This window comes from Pteronotus mesoamericanus, unplaced genomic scaffold, assembly GCF_021234165.1.
Source record: "Pteronotus mesoamericanus isolate MK-2021 breed Mesoamerican mustached bat unplaced genomic scaffold, CSHL_Meso_final scaffold_1186, whole genome shotgun sequence".
NCBI lineage: Eukaryota > Metazoa > Chordata > Mammalia > Chiroptera > Mormoopidae > Pteronotus > Pteronotus mesoamericanus.
Genome location: NW_026555302.1, coordinates 5,473,796 through 5,493,800, shown reverse-complemented (window position 1 = coordinate 5,493,800; position 20,005 = coordinate 5,473,796). Strand labels below are relative to the sequence as shown.

The 20,005-nt window shown below is 47.0% G+C and overlaps 1 protein-coding gene across 1 annotated transcript in view; it reads left to right on the top strand.

Moving 5' to 3' along the window:
• The window catches only part of RGSL1 (regulator of G protein signaling like 1), a 37,477-nt gene extending 23,473 nt beyond the window's left edge, over nucleotides 1–14,004 (top strand). The window contains exons 15-22 of the mRNA XM_054587517.1: nucleotides 988–1,117; nucleotides 4,611–4,785; nucleotides 7,375–7,513; nucleotides 7,739–7,863; nucleotides 10,007–10,116; nucleotides 11,917–12,009; nucleotides 13,029–13,095; nucleotides 13,968–14,004. Coding sequence (XP_054443492.1) covers nucleotides 988–1,117; nucleotides 4,611–4,785; nucleotides 7,375–7,513; nucleotides 7,739–7,863; nucleotides 10,007–10,116; nucleotides 11,917–12,009; nucleotides 13,029–13,095; nucleotides 13,968–14,004 — 876 coding nt within the window. The remainder of the gene's footprint in view (nucleotides 1–987; nucleotides 1,118–4,610; nucleotides 4,786–7,374; nucleotides 7,514–7,738; nucleotides 7,864–10,006; nucleotides 10,117–11,916; nucleotides 12,010–13,028; nucleotides 13,096–13,967) is intronic.
• Nucleotides 14,005–20,005: the final 6,001 nt, after the last annotated feature.

Below are 20,005 nucleotides of genomic sequence, written 5' to 3'. Positions count from 1 at the left end.
ACAATTAGGGGGAAGCCAGGCTCCATAGTCAAAGTTTCCGATCCTAAATCCACTGGTTTTTGTACTTCACCACTGGCTCTGTGAAGCCACGCTTCTACTCAGGCTCCCTGTCTGCAGAATGAGACAACTAAACTAGACCAACATGGTGCTTTCTGGCACTCGATATCACTTTCTAAAGGGGCAAATGAACTGGAGAAGGGTCCCTTGGTGTCTATGAAGAAATGGGTGAAGAAGCTCATAAAATGAAGTTGTGTGTGCGCGCGCTCACATGTGGTCTGTGAGAGTGTGCATCTAATTACATTTTTCTTTTTTTAACGCTTAGAAATGGTTTCATTCATTCCTTTTGTCCTCGGCATTTCATAATCTGCCCGAGCCATTATTCCCTTCTTGTGAGTCAAGCTCATCTCTGTGCTCTGTTTCTTCCCGTTTTTAGCTCTCACACCTCCTTTCCCAATCACAACATCTCAAATCTTCACTGTTGAGAGACAGTGGTAGAAAGAGCATTGCCAGTGGCCCCAGATACGCCTGGATGAAGCTGTACTCTTCCACCCAGCAGCTGCTTAATCTGGGGAAGGTTATACAAGTTCTCTGACCTGAGTTTCATGTGCTTTAAATTGGACCTTAAAATTATTTCTGTTAGCCCTGTTTGGGTGGCTTAATTGGTTGGAGCATTGTCCTGTACACCCAAAGGTTGTGGGTTTGATCCCCAGCCAGGGCACATACCTAGGTTGAGAGTTCGATCCCCGGTGGAGGCATGTATGGGAGGCAACCCATCGATGTTTCTCTCTCACATCAATGTGTCTCTTCCCCTGCCACCTCTAAAATCAATAAATATACCCTTGGCTGGGGATTACAAAAAAAATTATTCCTTTTAAAGGAGGTATTGTGATGATTGCATGCAGTGAATGTCAAGTTCAGACAAGTAGTTGACTCCCAGTGAACAGCAGCTGTGTAGCAAATATGTCATACCTCTCTCTCTTTCCCCAGAAGAGATCCTGTCTGAAAATGGTCAACTTTATCAAGAGCTTTTGCAAATACCGCAGATTTATGTCTAATATCAACATGCGCCCGGAATTAGAAGAATATCTGCACCTGGAAGTACACAATAACAAGGAAAGTAAGTCACATCTCTATTTACTTCCCTTCCCTCTTGACATTTCAGCAACAGGGCTAGACCAGATAACAAGCTGCAGAGCTATGGCTCTGGGTCAGCCATGCCTGCATTAGTCTGAGGTCCAGCAAGAAGCCTGGGTACAAAGCTAAGCTCAGGCCTGCTTAGAGAGGGTGGAAAACAGCCAGCCTAAAGCAATGTGAGATCTCACTTTTTTTTTCTCCTCATCTGAGGACATGCTTACTGATTTTAGAGAGAAGGGAAAGGAGGAGAGAAAGAGGGAGAGAAACATCGATGTGAGCCCTGGCTGGTGTGGCTCAGTGGATTGAGCACCAGATTGTGAAGCAAAGGGTCGCGGGTTCAATTCTCAGTCAGGGCACATGCCTGGGTTGTGGGCCAGGCCCCCTGTAGGAAGCATGTGATAGACAACCACACATTGATGTTTCTCTCCTTCTCTTTCTCCATCTCTTCTCCTCTCTCTAAAACTAAGTAAATAAAATCTTTAAAAAAGAAAAGGAAAAAAAAATCAATGTGAGAGAGAAACATCAATTGGTTGCCTTTTGTACAAGCCCTGACTGGGGACTGAACCCAAAATCCAGGCATGTGCCCTGACTGGGAATTAAACCCACAACTTTTTGGTTTATGAGATGATGCTCCAACCAACTGAGCCACACGGACCAGGGCAGATCTCACTTTTTACAAAACTATTTCCTTATGTTGTTTGATTGTAGCAGAGATTTATTAAATTATTCCATTCACTCATTCAGCACACTTTTTGAGAATGTGGTGGGCACCTCCCAGGGTGCTAGTGATACAGCAGTGAACATGCAGCATAAGATCTGCCCTCAAGGCACCTCCAGTTTTGAGGGGAAGGTAGAAAATAAGAGCCATAGGTGTTGGAGCCAGATTTTCTGGGTTGGAATCTGGCACTTTCTAACTGAAGGACCTTGTAAAAGTGACTCAGTGCCTCAGTTTCTCATCTATAGAATGGAAAAAATGGTGCCTACCTCATAGAGTTGTTGGGAGGACTAAGCGAGTTAATATACATGAAGCCTCTTGGAACTATTCCTGGTGAGAGTAAGTGCTATAGACAGGTTAGCCAGCATTCTTGCTGTTAGTGTGTCATTGTGATGAGTAATCCCAGTGATGCTAGCAGGAAGGCCCTAATTAGTGAAGGATCTGGAAAGACTTCTTCCGGAAAATGGCATAACGTTGTGTTTTTAGGGATGAGCAAGATAGGCAGGCAAAAGAGGAGGGGAGTGATCTCCAGGTCTGCAGAGAATCCTAAAATAGGAAAGAGGATGTGCAGTTCAGGACCGTCTGGGCCAGTATGGCTAGAGAGGAAGGAGACGGGAAAAGTGTCTGGGATAAGACTGGAGGGGTTAAGAGTGACAAATCTCATCTCTCTTGATGACTTCTGAGTCGGTCCAGCTTTCACTTTAACCAACAGGGCTGCGAAACTTAGATATTTTGCAACTGTTTCTATGAAATAAATGCCTTAAAATGGAAATAGTGTGACCCTCTAAAAACATTGTACTAATTAAACTCTCACCAACAGTATAAATAAGGGCCACATTGTCATCAACGCAGACTATTACACATTTTTGAAAAACTGCCCTTCTGGTAGATGAAAGATAATGTACCATTCTTATGTATATTTTAGTATTTGAGCGCCTTTATTTATTGGTCATTTGTATTCTTTTAGAACTGTTTGTATCTTTTGTCTATTCATCTATTGGAATTTTAATATTATTTTACTTTCTAACTTGCAAAAAGGTGTCGTATGTATGTTTCATGGGCTGCTTCACAACCAAACATTTAGGATTTAAGAGTAGTTCTAGCTTTTTGTTTTTTCTTTTGAGTAAAATCAACTGAAATCCTTGTGCCCAGGGTGTAGGAAGTCCCAATTCACCTTCCTTTGACTTCCTACATCCCTTGCATCGCATGCAAGCCCAGAACAGGGTGCTCCCGCAGCCCCCGGGGCGGATCCACCTGACCCGAGGTCTGTTTTCTATCAGTATAGGCCTCTCCATGATTGTTATGTTCTGCAATTATTTAACCCATTTATCATTATCCTTGGTAATATTCTTTTCTCTGAAATGTACATTGTCTGATATTAAAGTAGCCACGATTTTGCTTTTGTTAGTGTTGGCATATGCAACTGTTTTCATTTCTTCCTTACAACCTTTTTAAAGCCTTACATTGAAAGGGTTTTTCCTGTAGCCAGTATGTGATTGGGTCTTTCTTTAAAAAAAAAGGTTCACACTGATGACCTTAGTCCAACTGAGAGGCAATTGTTAAACATTCAGTTATTTTATGAGCCAGTTGACAAACCATTTAATAGACTGAAATCAACCGTGGTGGGAATATTTGCTTTAGAGACTGGCAAATAATACAATCAGGTCTCTCCTACCCCTACCAGAAAAAATTTGTAAGCGTACCACTGCATCTAGATTTCTTGGGTGGATTTAGCATCCTTTTTCCTAAAATCCCTCTCATATCAATTTCCACTGTTATTTGGACTTTTTTTTTCCCCTTCAAACTCAAGTCTCAGAGATAAATAGAGACTATAAGACACTCAGGAGAAGCCTTATGCTTTGTAACCCTAGGACCTAGTACAAGGTGTGGGACAATAACAGGTGCTTGGTATTCATTGAATGTTGTAGTTACCCTACCATCCAAAAGAGTCCTGTCTACACCATAGGGAGCATCATGCTGACATCAACTATTCCTGAGCAGACATCTAGAATAAAGGATTTGTAGGAGGACTAGTGAATTCTAGAACTGGATTAGACAGTTTCTTAAACCCAGCCAGGCAATGAACTAGGGTATACTTGTCAGATCCAGCCCAGAATTGTTCTCTTCTCAGCCCTGAAGCCCTATGAATGGATTGCTTTTAATATACCTTAGTCAATAAATTCTAAAATAACTGTCTTGGTTTTCTGAGACACAACCCAAACCTTCTAGAATCTTCTATGCTCTTCTTCACTCATTCCTGTCTCTTTTCTACTGTAGCTTGGTACCCTCTGTTTCTTAATTAACTTCTTTACTCTTCATGTTTTGGCTTTTTCTTTGTTCTGCTTTCCCAGTTTACTTCTAAATTATTTCCATGATAAACCTTGAAGAAGCATTATTTAACCATGCACTCTATTTTGAAGGTCACCTCTGCATATTTAGTTCCTGCAGAAATGTTAGGCATTCACATAACTATGGTGTGTTTCTGTCCCTGTTAGATAAGCACCAGGAAGACACGTTTCAGTACACAGCTAATTATTTCTTGGTATATATGTTGTCATACCATCTGAGCAGCTGGCTTTTCCAGCGCTCCTTTAAGTCCAAGTGAAAGGTTGAGCCCATGGTAGGGAATCAGTATTTCAATAGGCCCAAGGGTGGATCCGCAGTTTCCCATCTTCATTTTAGGTGTGCCCAGATTGAAGGCTTCAGGAATAAGAATGATTGCTCATGCTAGATTGTTAATTCCTTCCTCTCTCTCCTTCAGATTTCTCTCCACCATCCAAAGATGCATCAGGACGCCCATCCCCACATCACTCAAATGTCCGGGGCGCAGACGAGAATGGAGATATGACCCTTGTGAAGCGCCGCATTTTAGGTCACAGGATTATCACTGTCAACTTTGCCATCAATGATTTATATTTCTTTTCTGAAATGGATAAGTAAGTTACCCATCTCCCCTTCCCCTTGTGGCTTTCCACACTTAGTACCTTCCGGCAAAGACTGGGGTGGCTTGGAAGCGGCACAGGGATGTCTGAAAAGCTCACTGAATGCTGTCACGCTGTCAGTCTCCACCATTCTGACTGCTGGGTCCTAAAAGCTCTTCGGGACGCTGACTTCCCAATAGCAAAACACACTTAACTTCTACCCAGGGCGTGGAGCCCTCTTGTTCCATTATTTATTAATACGATAGAAATCTCTTTTGTAGCACCATTGGACTAATAGTGCTTTAGTTGAAGCAAGGAATTATAATAATGCAGTTTGTGTGTGTGTGCACGCATGACATTAGCAGATATTTTTAAGTTAAAAATTAATGTACATTCACTCACCTGTCAAACTTTTGATATAAAGCCAAAGCCACTCTACTAACTGGGAGTCCACATGTTTTTCTTGTATGTTCTACCCCTATAATGCTATCTACTAATTCTAATTTTTCTCTTGTTAATGTGGGGCAAGAACTTAAAGGTTACTGCAAAGTAACTTAATCTCTCTGGATTTTTATACTTGTCTTTGCAGTGTTTGAAATTGCAGTGCCACACCTAACCCAATAACATTTTTTTAAAAACCACCTACCTTTGTTGGAACATTCCAAAGCATTCCAATTTGTTTTCATGGAAACAACAAATACCTTTATTTTCATGTTTGTATTTTGTTAATTTTCATAAATTGTGAATTACAGTAACAAGTACAAAAGGCAAAAAATATTTGGGAAGAAACATGAAGAACTCTCGGTAAATGTCTGCTTCAGCTCATTGGAAAAATGTGAGCATGTCCTAAGGAGGGCGCCATCAGTGTAGAGTCAACTTGCTGGTGTGTGTTGCGGAAGGTGCAGAGCACTGGCACCTCAGCACTTCAGTTAGGGTCAAGAGCTCTCCCCCTGCACTTCGGTGAAGGACTTAGCTCAGCTCCGCAAACACCATGGATAGCTGGATTATTCTAGGCATTAGCTTTGGCATTAGAGATACAAAAAATTGCGAGTAAGACATGCTCTGTACCCTCCAAGATCCCGTAGAAGTGGGGATGGCAGAAAAGACACAAAGGCAGGCAGTGGGACGCTAGGTGCTATGGTGGGGTCAGGAGGTGTCGTAGACAACTGAGTCCTCAGGGGTGGCTCCTTGGGAGACAGGTCACCTCGGGTGAGTTCTGAAGAGTAAGGAGGGGTCGGTGAGAATTTTTTTAACATGTGTAAGGGGGAGGCGGACGGGGAACAGAAAGGAAACCAATTGGGGTGAGCAGCCTCCCAGAGCTGCTCCAATTCTGTCGCTATCATCTCTGCTTTCTCACTTGGTCCCTGCAAATCGCTCTCTGAACGGCTCGCCAGGAGCCTTTTGACAATGTCAGCCAGAGCATAGCAGTCTCCTGCCTAAAATGTCCCAGTGGCTTCTCTTTCCACTAGAATCAAGTCCAGATATCCTCCCGTGGCCTACACGAGCAGGACCTTCCTGCATCTCGGAGCTCAACTCCTAATACTGGCCACTTGCCCAGACCCCAGCTCGGAGGCTCCTCGCTCTGCTCTCCCCACCCGCTGACCTGGCTTCAGACGACTGTCTTCTTCCTCATTGTTCCAGTCTCAGTGCCCGCCCCCTTCCCAGTTCCTTTGTGCGCTCCTGGTGTCTACCTAGCCTCTACTGGATATATAATTATTCACCTGTTAACTTAGGCATCTCCTCCCCTCATTGACTGTGAGCTCCTGGAAAGCTGGACTTTGCTCACTGCTGCACTCCCTGCTCCTAGAACGGTGCCTGGTGCAGAGTAAACCCTTAACAAATGTTTGTTGATGGAATACATGAATGGATATGGGGAAACCTAGTGTTCTACTGTTAGGAAGACTTTAAATTGTTAAGCTTTTAAGTGGCCTGAGAGAAGTCCACTGAGAAGCTGTGTGCATACATCAAGATAAGGTCTGACAGATCGTGGATGGTTACTGAAAGAATATGCTGCTAGGAGACAGAAAGTAGCGTGGTGGCTGCCAGAGGCTGGGGGCGGTGAAGAATGGGGATTGGTGGTTAGTGGGTGTGGAGTTTTAGTTTGGGCCGATGGAAACCGTTCTGGAGACAATGATGGTGAGGATCACACAACAATGTGGACACGATGCCACTGACCTATACACTTCAAAACTGGTAAATTTTAGGTTATGTGTATTTTATGATAGTAAAAAAATTTAATAAAAGGAATATGTTGCTTCAGAGACCGGTGGTAATTGTGAGAGGGTCAGCACAGGAGGGGAAAGAAAGAACAGGATAGCCCGTAGCCCTCGAAGCGCTCAGAGAGCCGAGATGGGTAAAAGGGTAGGATGGGATAAATAAGGGAGTTGGGGATGGAGAAATACACTTGGAGAAGCACTCAGTGTATTATCTGACATGGGGCAGGCACTCAATTAGTGTTTGCACATAGATGAATTATGATTGAATGAAGCCGGGCCGGGATTTGGCCCTGTCTACCTTTATTAGGCCCAAAATAGGTCTGTCCTGGCTGCCCTAATTAGTCCCCACTTTCCTCTTTGCTGATCTCCTCTGTACTGTCTCTTTTAGATTTAACAACTTGGTGAGTTCAGCTCATGTGCTGCAAGTCAGCCGAGCCTACAGCGAGAATGATGTGATCCTAATGAGGCTGAAACTTAACGTTATATTAAACCTCTACCTGCAGTCGGAGGTCCCTCCAAAGCTGAGGGTAAGGGGGACTTGCACTCCCCTCTGGCCTTGTGCCAAGGAACATTTTCCCACAAGAACCCCAAAAGCTAATTGTCAGGCATCTCCTAAGCCCCGGGTCAGCCGGATGTCCTTTACCTAGCAGCGCCACCAGAAGCTTCTGCCTTCTGGGAAGGGGGTGGTCTTAAGGGTTGTGGGGGCCTTCCCTGGAGCCTCTGCCAGTGACGGGCTCCACTTCTGTGGGCAGGTGAACATCTCTGAGTCCCAGAAGGATTCCATCCTTGCTGCCATTACAGAGGGCCACCTAGATCGGAGCATCTTCCACGGGGCTATCATGTCTCTCTTCCCTGTCATTATGTACTTCTGGAAAAGGTAACTCTCTCCTCTGCCCTCACCAGGTCAGGAAAACAGTTTTGACTTTCTAGAGAGTTTTCTATCTTCCTGTAGCTCTCTCTTCCAGTTTCCATATTCCTGGGAACCAAGCTGGCATATCCTTCCACTCACTCTGCTTCGGCCCTCACACGCTGACCCTGAACACTGATTCAGAGGACGGAAGGCCAAGCGAGGCTGGGGATCAGAATGCCTGGCTCCCAACTCTCCCTGTGTTGGCTTGAAACGAGGATGTTGGGTTGTATTAGGCATAGGTTCCTCACCTTAGGGTGACAGTGGACCACAGTTACTTGGGAGCAGTTCTCTCAAGTCTGACACAGCTGTGCTCGTGTTTAAGGAGCCTCATGGGGACAGTTGGCCAGAAGGGTTTGGCTCTGTTATGCCCACATTCCACAACTACCAATAGGGGCCTAGTTGCTAGATAATTCAATTTTCAAGAGGAGCTAGAAATTCAGATTTTTGTCCTGTCTCCCAAGTTTCAAGTCGCAAATGTGACAACCAGCTCAAACATACAGCATGGTGAGAAAATTGTGAAGGCCAGAACCAAAACCCAAGCAAGGAGAGTATCTGCAGGACGAGTGTGAGCAGGGCCCACTGGTTCCTAACCTGTCCTGTCACGGTGTGGGCTGGGAGACTCGCCTACGTTGTCCCACTTGCTCATTCATGCCTGTGGTCCACTGTGGCCCCAGCTCACAGCTTCCACATGGTCAATGCCAGCGCCCTGTGTGATAGTGACTCCAGGACAACTGGCTGAAATGGTCCCAGGCCAGGCGAGTTGGGGTGTTGAGATTATTATTGTGATTCCAGTTCTTAGGGGTTTCCCTCTCCCACAAAAAATAAGAAGAAGAAGTTAGCTTTGTTAAAATAGAAGTGTAAAGGTTGCTTACCAATCACCAATCCATTTTTAAATCCCTAAGATAAATTATTTAATACAGGATTGAAAGAAATAAAAAAAAAAAAAAAACAACTAAGTTCAAGATAACCAGTTGAGCCTTTTAAACTCCAGTTGTTATCTAGCACTTAACTCCAGACTTCTGCTAACCAGAACTAAATAGCAATTCATCCTGAAACTTTCTGGAGGATCAGAAGCCCCGGGAGGATCAGAAGCCCCCTTGCAGGGATCAGAAGCTCATCCCTGTCTAGGAAGCATAGGGGTGATTCCAGGAGGCTTTGGATGCTAATCCTCATGCAACTGGTTCTTTGCTTGCTTTCCTATGTCCTTATGGAGAGTTTTATGTTGTGCAAACAATATCCACATCTATTATCTCAGATGAACCTCTCAACAACCCTGCAAGGTGGGTGGTGCAAAGAATTATTGCCCCTACTTTATAGATGAGGGAACAGGTTCTGAGTGATTAAGGGGCGTGCCTAGCTAAGTGCTGCCACTTGGGGAGTGGATTAGAAGCCAGGTCTCTTGGTCTCTCAAGCACCATGCAGAATGCATCCTTGCTCATTGGGAGATCCGGGGCGGGAGGGAGGCCCACTCAGCAGGTGGAAGAGGAGAAACCCACGTGATTGGGGAGAGTGTCCCTGGGGGAGGAGGAAGGAGGAGGCAGTAAAGACCACCAGAGCCAAGGCAAGATAGAAAATAAAGGCAGGACGAGCCTCCAAGGGGCCCGATCTCAGGGAAGGCTGAGGGAGGGCAAGGGGCTAGCAGCCAAGGAGGACGGGGTGCGGGCTTCGGGGGAGGACAGTTGGCAGGCCCTAGTGAGTCCGTGCCTCTGAGTTCCTGCGAGTAGCCAGGTTTCCCTCCAGGGCAAGAACTGTTGGGAAGGAGGTGAGGGGGTCAAGGCCAGGGATGTGGGGACCTGCGGGAGGCCAGCCAGATGTTCTGGCTGCACCGAGTGAGGCTGGCTGGGGACCGTAGAGTCTGCTGCTCAAGAGAGCACACCACGGTGGGGTACAGCAGATGCTTCATAGGCCCCATTCACTGGCCGTTCCAGAAGGAAGTCCCCGCGCACTGGCCGTCCGGGGCGCTCCCCGGAGCCAGGCACGCACCTAGGCAGGTGCAGGCCTCTTCCCCGCAGTGTGCCTGCGCTCCGGAAGGGCTGGTCCTGCTCCATGCCCTGTGTTGCCTGCCCCTCGCTGGTGGTTTTCTCCCGGTGACCGGAAGCCATCCTCACAGGTTTTGTTCCTGGAGGGCAACCCGCTCTTACTTCCAGTACAAGGGGAAGAAGCCCAAGGACAGAAAAATTCCTCCTAAGCCTACGTACCCGTACCCTTCTTGGAGCGGAGGTAAGCGCCCCCACGCCCCACAGCCCCGATTTGCCCCAAACGAGCTCACGAAGGGCAGCACAGCCCCGAGGACCAGCTGCCGGGCCTCAGGGCGGCTGTTCGCGGGCGGGCTGGCGTCTCAGTAACTTGGTCCTCCGAGAAGCGCTGAAGCCTATTTTGTCTGTGGCTCTCAGTGCCGGCAAAAAGGGCGCCCCCCCTCCCATGGGCCGCCCCCCAGCGTCACCTGCCAGGGTGCCTCTGCGCACGCGTGTCACAGTTTCCGCTGTGGGGACCTGCTTTACCCCCGTTTAAGAAGCCCCCACTCCAACAGGCTCCGCAAACGCCATCTGGATAGCATCTGTGTTATACTGTTAAGTGAGAAAATCAAAAAGTGGATGTAAAGTATGATTTTACTGTGGTAAATAGATATACTTGCATATAGATCTTTATGCAGATGTATAATTTTATGAAAACACAGGGAAAACACCTAGAAATAAAGAGTAGAGTGTTAATAGGATTATCTCTGGGTGATGTGATTTTGAGAGATATATTATCAACAGATGGTTAATCATGTTTTCAATTATATTGTTTACAGTCTATATTATTCACACATTTTAAGATAAGTGTGTTTGAAGTCACACATAGATATGTTTTCTTTGCACAGAGCACTTAAACCCAGTCGCTTCCCCAATACCTGCACGGAGATCAGTACTTCAGCAAAAGGGAATTTTATTATTTAAAAAATTTTTAAAGAGTTTATTTTTTATTGTATTTTTTTATAAGGGGGACAAAAGGGAGTTTTCGAGAGGAGGGCGCTCAGGACAGTGCCCGGTGAGGGCGAGGCTGGGTGTCTCAGTGGCGGAAAGTTCTAGGGACCACAGAGCACAGGTCTGTGCCCCTGGGAACAGTCCCAGCATCAGCACAAAATGCAGACATAGGACAGGAGTTTTAAATTCAGCAGCCAGCTGTCCCCGGATGGAGCTGAGTACTCGGCCGGGGCTCCTGTCCTTTCCCCGAGACGCTCACCCCTGCCAACACTCCAGCCCCCACAAACAAGTGTGCCACCCTCTTCTTTGGGCTCTGGAGGCCTAAATCCATCTCTGGGAAGCAACTCTGGCTCCAGGCTGGCTCCTACCCCTCTGACCCCTCGAGAGGTTCCTCACTTTGGTAGGAAACAAATGGCCCCCCCTCCTTGGTTGCAGCCATTCCGATGGTCCAGGAATGTGACTTCTTATCCTTGTCTCTGCCTTGTGAAATGTCACATCAGCAGGCAGAAATCAGTCACCTTTTCAGTATGTGGGCCACAGTGTCCCTGCAGGTGCAAGGGCTGGTTTATTGTGCAGGTGGGGGTTGGGAGAGAGGAGGGAAATAGTAAGAGGAAAAAGAGAGGGAGGTGGGCAGGGCAGGCAAATGACATTCACTCTGGGGAACAAGAAAACGCCCCCAGCGGTAGCCAAAGAGCCCCCAGCCTTTGGCTCATTTCTAATGCTCAGCTCCAGGGAAGTCAATCCCTAAATCTTCCCTGGTGTTGGAAGTGGGAAGAGGTCGGCAGGATGCCCTGACCTAAGGGGCCAGGCCGCTTGGATTCTAGGCTTGGAGAGTCATCTTCTGTGAGCTGAGGTACTTTGAGAATCTTGCTTCCCCTCTTGTGGCCTCAGACCCCTGATCTAAGATACAGATGTTTGAATTTAGAAAGTGCTGTCATTAATATCCTATGATCCCAGGACTGTTAAACAGGAGCTTTCGTGCTCACTTAGAAAAACTTCTTGTGTTGGGTGTCGCTCTAAAGGCTTTTTAATGCTCCCCCTCTTCTCTCCCCAGGAGACTACACCACGTTAAGATTCTCCCTGCTCAGGGGTTTTGAATGGTTGCGGGCTCAGCAGCGAGATGTAGTGGCAAGTTCAGCCCAGAACTGTGAGTTGGACTTGGAATCCCACTGATACCGAAAGTCCACTACTCAGTGAGAGGGGGGCCCTAAGGCCAGCTTGGCCAAGCTCCTTCTCGGCCAGGAGGAGACTGAAGTCCCCCAAACGCAAAGTGACTTGCTCAGGATCACACGGCTTGAGAGTGGCAGGGGTGGGGTGAGAAGCGGGTCTCCTGACTGTCTTCCCAGGGCCCTTGTTAGAATAACAGTATCTTCTGGAGTCTTTTATAGCTCCTTGAAGGTGGGTAGCTTAAGCGTCTCAATATTACTGCAGGCTCGTCTGCCCATTCCCAGGCATGGCGTGTCATCTCTATCAAGAGACAGCCCTGACATCCCAGTTGTGACTTTCCCCTCCCCCTGAGAGCACCTGCTGCTTCATCTCATACCTCCTGCTTCCCGGAGGCTCCTGCTACAGGTCGTCTTGTCCCCGTAATAAACACCCTGGTCCTAGCCTCCCGTCGGGGGACCATGTTATATCCTTTTTCCTCTGCACCTTCAGCCACCAGAAGCCAATCCCACTCTGAAACACCAAAGCTGCCTTGGTTCCCGCATGGTCTCTCCCAGCGAACCTTTCTGTCCATTGTCAGTTCCTATTTCCACGTTGGAGATTCTGCTTCCCTGCGATGCCAGCTCGCCCGGCCTTCCCCTCTGCATACGTCCCCTCACCACCCAGCGGGGGGGCCGTTAGGGAACACTGCCCATGATCCATAGGGTGCACACAGCCCTACAGTCAGGTGTTTCTAGTGCTCTTCTGGCCTCCTCTCCTTCTTTGACTTCCCTGGGTCCATGGGGTTGGCATCATGACCTGAAACGTCTCCCAGGGCAACAAAATATCGCAGCCCCCGGCCCAGGTCTCCTGACTGTCCCCACAGCAGTGCTGCTGCCCCTTCCCTTTCCCAGCTCCTCCTCTGGCAGCTGTCCCGGGATGGTCTCCCCGGCCGGAGGGCCTCCAGGGAGGGTCTGTGCCCTGCGTTCTGATGCCGTTTTTTTTCTCTGGGTTTGTCTTCAGCTTCATCGAGCAACCTGACCCAGCCAGGACCTGCCCTCTCCATATTGCAGCTGTGTCCTGTCCCAGGGTAGGCACGCGCCGGAAGTCCTCTTCTCCAGGGCTGAGCTCCTTTGTCCAAGTGCACAATGAGAGATGGGGGAGAGCCTTCCCTGAGACCTAGCTCCACCCCCTGACACTCCTTGGCATAAAGAACCAAGAGGCTGAGCTTGCTGCTTCCAGAGAGGCCTCCGGGCATCCTCACCCACCTCCTTAGGACAGGCACTTTGGGAAGTTGAAGCCCCTGACCCACCTTCCAGTTGAACACCATTGCTGGAGGGGGAGTGTCCCAGGTGGTCTTTATTTCCAGCTTCCCCAGTGTTCCACCCTCCAGGGTAAGGTGCCTAAGATGGGAAAGAAAGAGGAGCTGATTTTCTGCTTGGTAGGATATTGGCCATACAAACAGAAAGCATTTGAGCCTGTCAAAATCTGATTCAGCTTCACTTCTGTAAAAGCATTGGAGTGGGATTGATGCTAAGTTATGCCTCTGGGAGAATCCCCAGGGGCTCATAGAAGCAGTGCCAAAGAGCTGCTTGAAGGTCAAGGTTACAGAAGCAGGCTCTATGAATGGCGGGCCTTGTTTCCTCACCAGCTCTCCCAGCTTCTCAGACCTGCTGCAAGTTCAACAGGGGCTTGGAGCTTCCTGGGTATCAATGGCCAGTGCTGGGGCCTGGGAGACAAGCCAGGGCCTTTGGAGCTCTTTATTCAGACAGGCAATGCATATCTTCAGAGGTTATAGGCTCGTGGGGAGGAAAGTGAGAGTAATAGGAGGGGCCCTATCCTGAAGGCTAAGGGTTTTGGTTTAAGCTGTTGCCATTCCTAAAGGGAATGACAGCCACAAACTAGCAGAGAATACACCTTATCACCATTGGGCTAACCGGCCATTCTTCTCTCTTCCTTCAGACAAAAATTATCCAGCACCAAAAAGGAGAAGAAATAATCTAGTCAGGCCCTCAGCAGAGGCACATGGTCTCTCAGAAGCCTCCTGACACTGACAGAACCTTTTCTGGTCAAAAATGCAATGCCCTGGCACCAGCTGCCCTGGAAAGATCACTCGGGTGACCGCCCGGGCGTGACAGGACTGGACTGCAGAGGGTAAGATGTGGGCAGAGAACAGGAGCAGGAGCACCTGCGCCCTTGCCGACCCTGGGGGTCCTGGCAGGTGGTCTTTCCACAGTGGACGTAGAGCAGAACCCCACTCTTGCGGTCAGGAGACCGACTGTTGGTCTCGCTCTGCCGCAGCGTAGCCTTGACAGCCCGGGACTCCGGGGTGGCGAGGAATCCCGAGACAGATGTGTGGACATAGCATCAAACATCCTAGGAAGCAAAGTGCTGTTTTTATTAGAGTGACAGATGGGGTCTTTTAATGCTAGCATCTCCCATTGGGACAGTGATTCCCATCCATTATCTCAGTGAATCCTCAGAACCCCACGAGGAACCATGCCAGCGGTCCTGAGTGTCTATACAGCTGAAGAAACTGACACACACAGGAGGGAAGTGATTTTCCCAAGATCACTGGGCGGTAGATACAGAGTCTGGACTAGAACACCCACTTCTGATTCTTTGGCTGCTTCTCATTCCGTGGTCACTGTCTATGCAACTTTTCACACACAAAGAAATCATTCTTCCCTGGAGTTCTGTTGGTTTGCCAATTAACAGATAAAGAGACTCTGGAAAAATTCTGACCTGGAGGACTAGCTTATTATCAATGTTTAGAGTGACCAAGCCCATTTTGCTATGCTTTGAGGAAAATCAGTAGAAAAACAATAGTCAGAATGTCATCAATGAGCTCACTACTGGAGCTGACTGAGGGGTGGTCAGCGCATTGATGGCACCAATTGCAAGACGAGGAAAGGCTGAGAGCTTGTCAGGGAACCTTTCACACTTCTGGCCAACGTTCCCTGCTCTGCCGAGGTCCTTTATTTCCTAGGCTTTTCTCAAGGATGAAGAGTGTTGTGATGTCAGGACAGGGCTCACAGACAGAGACTGAGATCACCTGCGTGTGGCTGTGGTCGTGACAGGTCAGGAAGACCATGGGAGACACGGCTGGAGGCTGCATGATACTTAGTGGGACCACCCTGAATAGAAACAAGTTCACTCTTTAGTCTGCTGTCTTGCTGATTGCTTCCGCTGGTTTCTTATACCATCTCACCTCTGCGATCCCAGGTCTAACATCTTCTGACATGAGATTCAGACTCAGGTCTCAGCCATATAAAAGGCAGACAGATAATATAAACAAGAAAAGCAATACATACGAGAGAACAGAGTGGTAGAGAGTGCGGTGAACTGGAGAACACATCTCAGAGGGGACAGCAACAAATTACGTAGGGGAAAAAAGAAAGAAAAGGAAAGAAAGGAGGGAAGGAGGAGAAGATGGAAGGAAAAAGAAAGAAGGATGGGAAGTTAAAAATGTTTGTAATACTATGCAGATAAAACAAAACTGGCAATCTTTGCTTTAAGCTTTTTCTTTCCCCTTGAAATTATATCTGGGTCCTGGGTCTGCCGTAGACAGAAAATATGGGAGAGGAAGAAGAGAAACCTCAACAACAGGCCCATAGGGGCCACAGACATCTAAAGAAAAGGCCATGGAAACGGGGAAGGAAGCTGGCCCAATCTGGGTCCTCTGTTCGTTTTCAGTTGGTGCCATAAACAATGACCAGCATCTCAGTGACTTAAAACAACACAGAAGGACTACCTTGCGGTGCTGTAGGTCAGCAGTCTGACCTGGGACGCACGGGGCTGATGCTGGCAGGATTACACTCCTTTCAGGAGGCTCTCGGGGCGGGTCCATTTCCTGGCTCGCTCAGGTTGTTGGCAGAATTCAGTCTTCCAGTTACAGCGCTGAGGTCTGGTTTCCTTACTGGCCATCAGCTTTCTTTGCCTGACTGGAAAACGCCTCAACTCCTTAGTGGCATATACAAAACCACTGACAATTGGACCTCAGCCTAGGTTTCCAGGTTTGTCTCTTGCCTCTCCCACTCATGCATTCCATCCTCCAGCAACAGGACCATCTAAAATGCCCTACCCTTTGTTCTTCACCTGGTGACAAGAGACATCACAGCGGTGACACCTCCTGGTTATCTCCTCTCACCTCTCACCAACTCCTCTTTGTCTCCGCGACCTACTTTTTTCCCTCTTTGGAGACACCTGTTTGTGTATGTGCATCACTTAACTAGACTCTATACTTCGGTAGGGCAGAGAGCACATCCTAGTTTTCTTTGTACCTCCAACACGGACCACAGTGCCATGCAGGTGAGAGTTGCCCCATCAATACGCAGTGATGACTTGAGTAAGTGAACTGTGCTAGGTGCTGGGGATGTAGTGGAGGAAACAGAATTTTGCAGTTTATGTCTGTTAGTTACGCTGACTTCACAGTTTCGTTTGCCAGGAAATCAAATCAGTAATCAATTACAGTTGTTGCTAGCACACTAAGAAATATGAAAGCGTCCTTACGAAATTTTTTTTGTTTGTTCCAGTCTTCCTTGGTGCTTCAAGAGCATTCTGGTCTTTTTATTTTTTTTTTCCTTCTTTTCTTTTCCTTTTTTTTTTTTTTTAGGAAGCTCATACAACCCATTCAGACTGAAGAGTGACAGAAGGAGGCAGAGGAAAACAAAACAAGAAAGACTGAGCGAGACGCGCCTTCCACCTTCAGGAGCCTTTTCAGTTACGTGTGACAGGGAATGACATCTTTCCTCTTCCTACAGAAGTACGAAAAGACATCTGTCTTTCATACTGAGTGCCTCCAACCGATACAAGTGTCACCACACAGAAGGGCAGCTCATGTGCAGCACCTTGGGGTGCCTGTCCCCACCCTCACACCTCAGCCAGGGCTGCAGATCGTTAACCAGAATAAATGATGTCCACATTCACAGTCTGTACGCCTCCCATCCTCTTCTTAAAGATAAGGGCACAAGAAACAGTATGTTGCTCCCAAGAGGAGTTCAAAAGTCATTTCCCACTCAAGAGATTATTGGAAATATTACTTCCCACCCTGGATCAAGACCAAGGGCCAGACCTGGCCTGGTGGCTCGGTTGGTTGGAACATCATCCTCTACACCAAAAGGTTTGATATTTGTCTTTCACCGCCTGGCTTAGTTCACTTAGCATAATAATCTCCAGTTCTATCCATGCTGTCACAAAGGGTAGGAGTTCTTTCTTTCTTTCGAATCTCACATATTTCAAGTACCATCTACAATTTTTTATGTATAAAAGGAAGAAGTTATATGCTTAAAGTAGCTCCTTGGAGTGTTATTCATATTACTAAGAGGAAGCAAACTAAAAATAAGCCAAAAGGAAATGTTTAAACAATCTTTGACATCTTAATTTGATAGAGCATTATACAGTCATTTAAAATAATTGCAATAAATCAGTATGATATTATGTTTTTAATATAATAAGTTTAAAAAGCACCATCAGAATGAAATAAAACCCTAGGTTGTCAATTAGGCAAAACTCCTGTGCATGTCCACAAAGTCTGAGATAGAATATGGACATTTTAAGGTTTATCATCATAATGAGAGTATGGCTGTTTTTGATTTCTGATAGTTCTATAGTATTATTTGTCAAATAATATAAATTAGATATTTTTTAACAAGACACTACTAATTAATCATCTTATAATAAATTTTATTACTCTTATTTAAAAGTTGGTTTATGTCTTAAAGTTCCAGTTTACTTTGATTCTGGTTATTTTCAACCCACCTTATTTATTTTTCAAAAAATGAACACCCTACCGGTTTTGTTTTGCTTTTACTTCTCATCCAGTAACATACAAGAATCCTAGCTGCAGTGCGGGAAGACCCTGGCCTTGCCCCTGGCTGGGTAGCAATGGGCAGCTCAGTGAACGTGCCTGAGCCGGCGTTGCACCTGTGAATGGGCATTAAACGCCTGACTTGACCTCGGGCAGGGGCGGGATGGGTGCTGTTCTTACCTTGGGGCTGGTACAGCTTCACTGTGCGAGACCACGATTTAGTTCCTCGCCTCGTGTCACGAGTGGAAAAGCAAATTGAGGGCAGTTTCAGGACAGTGGCAAATAAACTACCCTCTGGGGGCTCGTATCTACCATACATGCCAACATAAAGAACACCGTCAGTCTTGTTTTTGGGGGAGGGGAGTCTTCACAAATTCCCCACTCCTCAGTCCTGTCTGTTGCTCTAAAGGGCCTCAGGGAAATGCCAGTCAGCCAAGAAGGCCTGGGCTGGGATTCCGGAGGTAGGGAAGGAAGCCGCTCTCGAAGCCGCTGGCCTGCCCACCAGGACCTTCTGAGCGCTACATCAGCAACGAGGGGGAGGAAGGTGTGCACGGATCGGGTGGTGGGAAGGTGGCTTCCAGTCCCGAGCGGAAGTGGGCAGTGTGCTTCGCTGAGGGGAAAAAAACAAAAACAAAAACAAAAACCTGACCAAAAAAAAGAACAAAAAACCCCAGATGCCCTCTGCTGGCGACTTCGGAGCCCTGCAGTGCAGCTCTCAGGGGGCAGTGTGGGGAGGCCACACCCCCGCCCCCCCGCCCCCCCGCCCCGCCCCCGTGGGATTGCTAGGTGTTTTGCACCCGAATTCGAGCTTTCTACTACAGGCCTTTGTAATTCTAAATGGGGTCAGTACCCTGAAGTTAATAAAGATCTACATAACAATTGAAGGAGGAAGCTAGCTTGACAGGAGGCTGATGAGAGACTGGAAGTGTTCTGTGGGCTGGAAAGCACTGTGCGAAAATGATTCTTAGCCAGCTGATCCCAGTCGATAGAAATGACTGACCTATTCATATTCGTTACCAATCAGAAAACCGAAGCTGAGGTTTAAACCTAACACAGTCTTGCCATTCCTAAAACTTTAAGTAAAAGCAATTCTTAATTTCATTCGGTGACACCCACTTGAGACCCTGTCCTCTGTAGGAAGTATCTCAGATACTGTTTTATCCAGCGCCGTCCATTACAAAGCCCCACTCTTACCTCCACACTGAGGATAAGTGCAAAGAACATCAGACTTACTGCCAGAAAATCTGATCAAATCAACACAGTGGCACTTTCCATCTGTGCATTAGAGTAAGTCAACTCATCCCTAACCTTAGTTTCCTCATCTGAAATGAGGGTAACAACTCCGGCTTTACAGGATTGTTTGGAAAACTGAGAGATAAAATATGCAGGTATAATTTATAAATTATAAGTCACCATAAAAATATACGGTAGAGTCATTATACATGAAGATGGTTCATTCATTTTGTTTAAGATTGATTGATTGATGTTTAGAGAGAGAGGGTAAGGGAGAGAAAGAGAGAAACATCAGTGTGTGGTTGAATCTCATATGCCCCGTACTGGGGACCTGGCCCACAACCCAGGGATGTGCCCTGAATGGGAATTGAACCGGTGACCCTTTGGATTGCAGGTCAGCACTCAATCCACTGAACCACACCAGCTAGGGCTGGTTCATTCATTTTTTAATGAATACTGACTGAACATCACCTTGTGGCAGACACTTTCCTAGGCAGTAATGATACAGATTTTAAAAAAATATAGAAAAATATAGAAAATATAGAAAAAAATATATACACACACATAAAGGGTGAGGCAAAAGTAGGTCTTCAGTTCATATGGCAAATAATACAATAATTACTGAACAATAACACAAAAATAGATTCTGTGTTTTGCATAACCACAACCATATGCCTATTTTTGCCCCAGCCTGTATATATCACTGGCCCTAAGGAGCTTAGATTCCAGTGGGAGAGTAACATGCTCAGGGTGGAGAAAAGCAAGCTCTGATGTGGCTCTGGGTGCCAAGGAGTCTGATAGAACACAGGGTGTGGAAAGTCAGGGTGTTCACAGGACTTCTGAGGGGGTGACACTGGAATCAGCTCACTACAGACCGAGAAACAAAAAAACAAATCCAATTCCTCCGTGAGATGGCCCACACACTCCATGGTCCTGGGCCCCACGCTAGTTTGAAAGT